Here is a 9,716-nt window from a genome sequence, read left to right as displayed (position 1 = left end):
GTGCGTGGGGTCTGGAGACCCCAGTGCCGCCGACACTCACCTTGGCTCCCCTCGCTGGCCCAGCTCCCTCACACCTGACCCCTGCAGACTCTTACATTTCACCTCCTGCCAGCTCTTTGATGAGACACATTCAGAAAGAAGCTGGACAGATCTTTTTTTTTCTTTTTTGGCACGTTTCAGGGTCCTTCGAGGAGCGGTGAGGGTGTCTCTCTGCCCGGTGCACGAGGACGGTCCCTCTGCCCGCGTGGGGTCTGGAAGAAAAGGAGGACAGGCCACCCCGATTCCTCACAGGTAACTGGATGTGACGAAGGGATGGTCTCCCCGCACACGGCTCATGTGAATCATGGCTCGGTCATAGGCCACCTGCACGGACTTGCGGATGCTGGTTTTTCGCCCTTCCAGCATCTTTAACTTGTCCACAGTGTCGTCCATGCCGAGGGGATAGACTTTGTCACGTGGAAGCCACTGCCTGCAGCACAAAAGGTAGCACAAAACCCATCACCGAGGGCATCGGGAGGGGAAACAGGGGATGAAGAGCAAATATCTGAAGACCTCTTGCCCTCGCAATGCTCCTCCGCAGGAGGCTGACTGCCCCCACGTCTCCGGCTCTTACAACGGCTGCAACAGGCCAAAGAGTTTGTCCCAAGAATTTCCAAGACATGGCCAAGTACTCCAGCTCCTCCAGCATTCCTCACATCTCTCAGCAGCCATTAGTCACTGGTTGTCACCTCCTCCCCCAAAGCAGCTACGTTCGTGTCATCTATTTGTTTCTAATTAACACCCCACAAACACCCGCATTTGACATGGAACCACCTGCAGCCAAAATGCCTTCCTGCACCAGCACAGATTTCTCTCTCCTTGTAGTCCTCACTCAAGGCTTTCAATGCTTCTCGGAGCTCCAGGGGAAACTTGGCAACTCCTGTGTTCCACAGAGCAGCAAATACAGGGAATTCCATGGTGGAAAGTAAGTTTTTCATAGAATCATACGATGGTTTGGGTTGGAAGGGACCTTCAAGCCCCCCCGGTGCCACCCCCTGCCCTGGGCAGGGACACCTCCCACCAGACCACGTTGCTCCAAGCCCCCTCCAACCTGCCCTTGAACCCCTCCAGGGATGGGGCAGCCACAGCTTCTCTGGGCAACCTGGGCCAGCCTCTCACCACCCTCACAGTATTTTATCCCCAAGAAGGCTTCTGCCTTGTTCCAAGAGGCTGTAAACATCAGGGTTTGAGTGACTACAGCACCTGAGTATCATCCCAAATCAGGCAGCTTCCAGTAGACATGTCCCAAGCTCAAGTTGACCCCAACCAACTGATGACTTAAATCACAAGTGCCTTTTCTATAGCAAGTTTTTATCGTGCACTCATTAGCCCGGCTGAGAAACACACTAGCCATCTTTCCTAACGAAGCCCAGCCCCCAGGAGTTAAATCTCGGCCACTGCAAGCACTTGGGCAACCCAGGGCAGCTCAGCTGATCTTCACCATGAAGACTAGTGGCCAAGGTCACTCTTTGTGACCCTTCTGCAGCACCACTGAAGTCAGCGGAGTTGGGCTTCAGCACCAAGAGGGGTTTTCAGGACTTTCCTGAGGCGCCTTAGCTTCCCACAAACTGCACACAAGGACCTAAGTGGTCACTTAGAAGTATAAACATCTCCCAGAGCTTGTCTTCAATGAGAGCAGGGCAGAGCTGAGAAAATGCTGATTTTTTATTGGGAAGGTGGTTTCAGTTCCAAGTTTGGATTTAGGGTTTCCAAACCCGATGACTCCAGCAACCGTCAGCGTGGCGCTGCCATTGATTTTTCAGCAACAAATCATTCATGCCTCTTTGAAGAACATGCCCCTGCATCAAGCGGTTCTGGGAATCGGGGACAGAGAAACAATGCAGTGTACTAATAAAAAAAAGCCTCGGGAGCATGTCCCTTGGCACCTCTTTTCCCCAGAGGACCTAAAAATACTCATCAAGTGATGCCGATGTGATCCCCTTCTCAGCTTCCCAAGAAGGTGGCACATTCTTCTCCCTTTGCCTGTGTTGTCTCCATCTCTTTAAACTGCATAAAATACTGCAGCAGCCCCAAAATGTAGGGGGAACGCTCTCCCTTGTTGCTTTTCCCCGCTGGGTGTTCCCTCCAGCTATGACAGCCTCTGGGCAATGCTCACTTCCTTCCTCCAGCCCCTGGCCCTTCCCTGCTCTTTTATGGGAGATGCTCTCTCTGGCAGGGCTGCCTGGCTCCAGCCTCTCCCAAACCCCTTCCAGAGATGCCAGCACAAACCATCCCTGGGAAAATAAGCAGGAGAAGGGCTCTCAAAGGACCACGAGGCTCCTTTTTAAACCCTCGGCATCTTCTTTTACAGAGGCAGCAGCAGAGAAAAGGCAAGCCCATTCTCTCCTCCATTCCCACGGGCACCCCAAGGCCCAGCATCCTCATCTCTGTGGAATAAACTCTCCGAATCCTTGATCCCTGTGATCCCAGCTCCACACAGGGATTGCCTCCGCTGTGACAATTTATCCTCTTGGTTCGTGTTCCCACGTGGCACTTGCTGCTTAAATAATCCAGTGGGTTCAGCGTGCGGCTGCCTGCTTCTGGGACTCACCTCTTCCAGCATAATGCTCCAATTTTACAAGTTTCCCATTGTTTCATACGTGGATTTTAAAGCCTTATTGCTCAGATTTAGTCTGTCCGAGACAGAACGGTAAAAGGACTTTGAGATATTTCACTTGCCCTGAACCAGGTGCTTACACCTGCATTTTCTAGCTCAAGCAAATATCTTGATTTGAAAACTGCAGGTATTTGGCACCTCTAAAAAATCAGGCAAGTCTAAATATGGAACAAACTCAGCATTCTGAAAATGTTACCCTGGAGATTTTCAGCAAATTCTCTGCACAGCAGCGGAACTGGCTGCTCAGTCTGTGGCTGTTTTCAAGCCAAATGCTCTAACTCACTGCAGATTTTGCCTACTAAATTGGTATCTTTGTGGTGATGTGACCCCTGGGTGAAAGATGCTGGGCTGCTGGCTGTGGAATTGAAGCACTCAGATGTCCTGGGCCAAGGAAAAGCAGGGTGGCATCCTCATTTAGGCTCTTCTTGCCTGCTGCATATTTAAATTCTCCAATTTACATGTAACATCATCACCATAATCCCTGTGGGCTCTCATATACCAAGGAGCATGTTAAATCTCCCCTCTTTGCTCACAGATCCCCATCTGCCTCCGTACACTCACCAGGTTCTCTTGTTGTCAAAGAAAAGGACGAGGAAGAGCTTTTCTCCTGCCTCTCTCTGCCTCTGCTCCCCCAGCTTCAACACATCCAGGGGGGGCACGGGGATGGGAACCCCGTTGTGGAGCAAACCCTCGCGCGGCATCTTGGGGTCAATTATCTGGTGACATGGGAAATGATAATTAAGCACAAAACCCTTCAAGTACTGCAGAGAATGTGTACTTTTTCCCCTGTTCTTTCAGCCTATCCAAGCTGGACAATTAGGATGGGGAAGCAAAATTGCTGGCTCTCAGCAGCAGTTTTTAAATAATTTCCCTGTCCTTGAGGAAGGGAAGTCAGTCCAAAGGCCAAGCATCCGATCTTAAAAAAGAGAAAAGACATCAATATGTGGCTCTGTGTGGATGTAGATGTATTTACACTAATGGGTACTTTAGTACAAACTCAATATTTTTTGTGTTCAGCAAAGGATTTCCTTCCCTCAATCCTAACTTGTGGGACAAATGTAACACTGTTGCTGTTCTCAGCAGGTATAACGTGATTTCGCAACAGCTCTGGTGCCACACAGTCGATTTCAGTGGCACCGCTCAGATTTATGCTGCTGTCAGATCAGAATCAGGATCAGGCCCACGTTGGGAGAATCAACCAGCATTTCCAGGGTGGGAAGCACAGACTGTAGTTATTTTGGAGAGAAGTAACAACACACACATCGATTCTCCCCGTAGGGAGCAGAAATGTCAGTGTCCAACATCTGTGCTGCGGGATCACAGGAGAAGGGAACAGCACAGGGTGGATGGAACACTCGGTCCTCTTTGCCTCCTGATCCTGGCTCCTGAGGGCTTGAAAAAGCAGTTTGGCTTTGACATGGCCAGCTGGAGGAATTTATTAGGACACTTTACTATGGTAACAGAATGCTGCTGTTAAAAAAATGCCTTCTTGGGGGGACAATCTCACCATTTAAAGCCACGCTAAAGTACAATTTAAGTTCAGCTGCAGCCACACGAAGATCTAAAAATGCTCTGGCTGGCCACCATGGCTAGCAGATCTCTGCTCTGGGCTAATAGCATGGCTAAGGGTCACTCTTTAAAGCAGAATCTCCTCTTTTTGATGGCATTAGGAGCGTGCTCGGCCATGGCCGGGCACACACGCTGTGTCAGCTCATGGCTGGTGTCACAGCTCTGCTGCTTGGATGGAGAGATCCAGGTAATCTCCACGGTGACTACACTTCTTTCACCCCCTGCGACTCCTCAGCAGCCACAAGCGCCATCTCTCAGAGCAATCCCAACTGTAAAAGTAATATTTAATGGGATGGCTGCAGCCATGCAGAAATTACATGGAGCAGAGACGGCAGGAAGAGCCACGTCTCAAGGAATATATTTAAAAGCAGCAGAAATAACACAACACAGTCAGCCTATCTCATGTTCTAACTTCTATTCTTACTTCTGCCATCTCTTTTGATAACTTAACTTAAAAGCCACAGTGGTACTGGCACTTCCCAGCAACCGCTGCCATGTCTTGCTTTGGAACTGAGTGTAGTGCCCACTGAAGCTGGGTTTATGGATGTCACACTAATAGTCAAATATCCAAACATGGGTAAATATTAAGGAACTATTGTTTGAAGGACCAGGTGCAAACATGTGCATATATTCCCATATTTAAATCAAACATATGGTTATTGCAATAAATATATTGTATATATACATCACAAGGCCAGTCGGGCACCTACATATGGGGTTGTTCTCACTATATAGGAAAATGCACGGGCAGTTAGACACCAGTGGAACCCGGTGCCTGTCTTTATAAAATTTAGGTCTTCTCATGCCAACAGTCTTGATTATTTTCCCCACACCCACAGAGTGAACAGAAGAGGGGAGGCAAGACCTCTTCCTACCCTTGGCACCAACAGAACAATGCTTTATGAATCCTCTGCAATGCTCCGAAACAATGAGCACAAGGAAAATTAACTGTGCAAAGGGGGAAAAAGGAAGAAAAAAAGACATATTGAATGATTTTGGGAAGTTTCCGTGCTCTGGGCTACCTGCATGTGGGGGACAGACCCCAAGAGCACAGGGGTACTCACCAAGGCAGGGTAGGAGGGGTAACCACGGCACTTGGCCCACACGAGCTCCAGGGGCTCCAGCTCAGCCTGGCTCTCCAAGGACATCAGGAGAGTCCTGCCTAAGGGACAGGAGGAGACATGGCTTAGTCCTAGCACTGTGTGCACACATGCATAATTCCAGGCCATTTCATCAAGATCTAGAGCAAAATGGAAAGCCATGGTACCTACCCAGAGGTAATAAGACACACACTTCATCTGAAGTAAGTTTTTTGCTAAAATTTCAAGTGCAATGAGATCTAGCCTGGGCACAGTGAATGTCCAGCCTTCTTTATGCTCCGTCACCACCGTCATGTTCTCATATATTCTCATACACCAAAATAAAGCTACAATCTCCTAAATCATGGGTCTAAGTCTACACATACAGCTTCAGATAAACTCTTTAATATGGAAATATTCATCAAATTCAGTTCTGGGGTGAATAGCTGCTCTGTCATTGAAATCAAGTGGGTGTACGAGAGATGAATTTGGCCCATCAGGCTCTACCAAACCAAGTCCATCCTCAATGGAACTGATGAAGCTGTATCTGAGATTAATTTGTACGACTCTTCAGAGTCCTTTTTATTCCTCCTAAATACAAATATCTAGACTATTCTGATGCCATATGCTTTGGGGCTATTTGATCTCTGCAGGAAATGCCTGAGTCTACTTGGCAGAACTTTATCAGGCATCAATTTCTTCAAACTTAAGTCTGAAGTATTGCAAAAGATCCATTCAAGACAGGAATAACTAATCTGCCAGCTCCTGCCCCTGGAAAAGGAGCAGTCTTCATTAATGTGAATTTTACAGCAATTAGCATTTGCTCTGGGGAGGTGGGGAGGAAATGCTCAAACACTGGCTTTCACAGAATCACATGGGATTGGAGGGGGCCTCTGGAGATCATCTAGTCCAACCCCCTGCCAAAGCAGGTCACCCAGAGCAGGTTGCACAGGAACGTGTCCAGGTGGGGTTTGAATGTCTCCAGAGAAGGAGACTCCACCACCTCTCTGGGCAGCCTCTTCCAGGGCTCTGCCACCCTCAAGGTTAAGAACTTCCTCCTCATGTTTAGATGGAACTTCCCATTTTCCAGTTTGTGCCCATTGCCTCTTGTCCTGTTGCTGGGCACCACTGAAAAAAGACTACCCCCATCCTCTTGACACCCACCCTTTAAGTATTTATAAGCATTGATCAGATCCCCCCTCAGTCTTCTCTTCTTTAGACTAAAAAGACCCAAGTCCCTCAGCCTCTCCTCGTAAGCTTTACCGCAAGTCATGCTGAACTGAGAAAAAGCTGAGTACACCCCAAACAAGTGCCCTGCCGAGATGGATCTGATGTGCTTTCTCCACATTGCATCCCAGATGTATCCTTCCATTAATGAAATGATGTTCAAAGCCACAGAATTGTCCCACTGATTCTAACTCTCCCACTCCCAGCCCTGCTCTGTGAGCTTGTCTCTCCGAAACAGCTTTCTCCACATTGCATCCCAGATGTATCCTTCCATTAATGAAATGATGTTCAAAGCCACAGAATTGTCCCACTGATTCTAACTCTCCCACTCCCAGCCCTGCTCTGTGAGCTTGTCTCCCGAAACAGATCGCTGTGGGTTCCGGGATATAATGGTTCCCAGGAAGCCAGGAGCACATGGGAGCTGCACAGAAGGGCACAGCCATTCCGGGGACTCCAAGCTGAATCCTGATTTCAGCATAAACCTGCAGTAACTCTATCACTGACACACCATAAGACAAGAATCTGTTTGTGTGAAGATGGGTGTAGTGCCTTGGGTAGAATTAGAGGAGCGTTATTTGATTTTACTGAAGTACAGCACAGTCTGACAACTACAACTTGGTTACAAAGACCTTGGAAGCAACGACAGCCAGACAAGAGGGACCAGCTGTGAAGTCATCTCCAGAGAGACCCTTCTTACCAGGAAAGATCATGGAGAGGATCATCTTGAGTGAGCTCCTAAGGCAAGTGCAGGGCAGCCAAGGGATCAGGGCCAGACAGCATGGGTTTATGAAAGGGAGGTCCTGCCTAACCAACTTGATCTCTTTCTATGACCATGTGACCCGCTTTCTCGATGAGGGGAAGGCTGTGGATGTTGTCTACCTGGACTTTAGTAAGGCCTTTGACACTGTCCCCCACGGCATTCTCCTGGAGAAACTAGTGAATCATGGCATAGACAAGTGTACCCTCCGCTGGATAAAAAACTGGCTGGATGGCCGTACCCAGCGAGTTGTGATTAACGGAGCTAGATCTGGTTGGCGGCCGGTCACCAGTGGTGTCCCTCAGGGCTCAGTTCTGGGGCCAGTCTTGTTCAATATCTTTATTGATGATCTGGACAAGGGGATCAAATGCACCCTCAGTAAGTTTGCAGATGACACCAAACTAGGTGGGAGTGTTGATCTGCTTGAGGGTCGGAAGGCTCTACAGAGGGATCTGGACAGACTGGATCAATGGGCTAAGGACAATGGGATGAGGTTTAATAAGGCCAAGTGCCGGGTCCTGCATTTTGGTCACAACAACCCCAGGCAACGCTACAGACTTGGGGAAGAGTGGCTGGAAAGCTGCCTGGAAGAACAAGTCCTATGAGGAGAGGCTGAGGGAACTAGGCATGTTTAGTTTGGAGAAGAGGAGGCTGAGGGGAGACCTCATTGCCCTCTACAACTACCTGAAAGGAGATTGTAGAGAGGCAGGTGTTGGCCTCTTCTCCCAAAGGACAAACGACAAGACCAGAGGAAATAGTCTGAAGTTGCGGCAAGGGAGATTTAGATTAGATATTAGAAAGAATTACTTTACTGAGAGAGTGGTCAGGCACTGGAACAGCCTGCCCAGGGAGGTGGTGGAGTCACCATCCCTGGAGGTATTTAAGAAACGTATAGACATGGCTCTTCAGGGCATGCTCTAGTGCCCAAAGTTATTGGTTTATGGCGAGGTGTTGAGTGTGGGGTTTAGTTGGTGGGTGCGGTGTTTTTGGTGGGCGTTTGGTGTGGTGTGTTTGGTTTTTTTTTTGTGGTTGGACTCGATGATCTCAGAGGTCCCTTCCAACCACTAAGATTCTGTGATTCTGTGATTCTTAAAATTATGATTCGCTTCTTGTATTGCAGCATCAGTAAAGAGAACTAGTCCCAAATCAGGAGAGTCATAGAATCATAGAATTGCCTGGGTTGGACGGGACCTTTAAGATCATCGAGTCCAACCATCAACCTAACCCTGATAAAAACCATCACTAAACCTTGTCACTAAGCTCTATGTCAACCCATCTTTTAAATCCCTCTAGGGATGATGCCTCAATCACTTCCTTGGGAAGCCCATTCCAAGGCTTAATAACCCTTTCCGTATAAAAATTGTTCCTAATATCCAATCTGACCCTCACCTGGGGCAACTTGAGGCCATTTCCTCTTGTCCCATCGCCTGTGACTTGGGAGAAGAGACCGACCCCCCGGGCTACACTCTCCTTTCAGGGAGTAGGAGAGAGCGAGAAGGTCTCCCCTCAGCCTCCTTTTCTCCAGGCTGAACACCCCCAGCCCCCTCAGCCACTCCTCACAAGACTTATGCTCCAGACCCCTCACCAGCTCCGTTGCCCTTCTCTGGACCCGCTCCAGTCCCAAAATGTCTTTTTTGTGGTGAGGGGCCCAAAACTGGACACAGACCTCGAGGTGGGGACTCACCAGTGCCCAGTACAGGAGGACAATCACCTCCTGAGTCCTACACACCATGCTGTTCCTGATACAGGCCAGGATGGCAGGGACATTACACACACCAGACCTACAGGGAGCACCCATCTTGGGGGAACACAGGGCACAGGCAAGCAGCAAAGTAGGAAAAACCTTTTATGCAATAACCTAAATTTGTAACAAAGCAGGTAATAACGCACAGGCAGGTCAGTGGCCTGGATAGTTCATGCGGGACAGGTTCCTGGCATGGATTGAGACTCGCTCCCCCTGGTTCCGATGGATGTCAGCCCTGTGGTGTGGTGGGAGCAGAGCAGGGTGTTCCCCAACGCGGGGCTGAGGTGCAGCCATGCTCACCTGAACTGCTGTAATCGGCGTCTCCGTTCACGCCTTCCAGGAAGGGCACCCGGGAAAGAGCCGGCTTCCCTCGACTTCGCTTGGGAGGCATCAAACCACTGTTAGAAAAACATGGAAAAGCAAGTATTAGGAGAAAACAGGTTACCCTTGGGAATGAAGCCAAGTGCATTCCTCAGCTTGGTTTAAAATACAAAATTACTGTACTGGTGCACCTTTGACATGAAAAGAACAGTGAATTCTTGAGCAAAACATCAATACGTCCCCTCCGGACTTTCTGGACTGGACATCACCCCAGTTTTGCCATAAGCAATGAGAGGCCTAATGGAAACCAAGCAGTGAGGAACAAACCCAGCAAGGACTTGATGCTGGAGAGCATGTAAGCAA

At 49.0% G+C, this 9,716-nt stretch overlaps 1 protein-coding gene across 9 annotated transcripts in view; it reads right to left on the bottom strand.

Moving 5' to 3' along the window:
* Positions 1 to 6: 6 nt before the first annotated feature.
* Positions 7 to 9,716, bottom strand: part of BRPF3 (bromodomain and PHD finger containing 3) — a 28,189-nt gene continuing 18,479 nt past the window's right edge. For 8 of the 9 annotated variants that reach the window (XM_014953691.1, XM_014953692.1, XM_014953693.1 and 5 more), the window contains 4 exons: positions 9,333 to 9,430; positions 5,290 to 5,387; positions 3,218 to 3,372; positions 7 to 469 (listed from right to left, as the gene is read on the bottom strand). In XM_014953691.1, coding sequence (XP_014809177.1) covers positions 286 to 469; positions 3,218 to 3,372; positions 5,290 to 5,387; positions 9,333 to 9,430 — 535 coding nt within the window. In that variant the 3' untranslated portion in view covers positions 7 to 285. The remainder of the gene's footprint in view (positions 470 to 3,217; positions 3,373 to 5,289; positions 5,388 to 9,332; positions 9,431 to 9,716) is intronic. The other variant, XM_014953695.1, reaches the window with a different exon arrangement.

The sequence above is a fragment of the Calidris pugnax genome, unplaced genomic scaffold (assembly GCF_001431845.1).
Source record: "Calidris pugnax isolate Ruff unplaced genomic scaffold, ASM143184v1 scaffold245, whole genome shotgun sequence".
Lineage (NCBI taxonomy): Eukaryota > Metazoa > Chordata > Aves > Charadriiformes > Scolopacidae > Calidris > Calidris pugnax.
The sequence above is the reverse complement of the archived record's forward strand: the minus strand, read 5'-3'. Positions and strand labels throughout refer to the sequence as shown.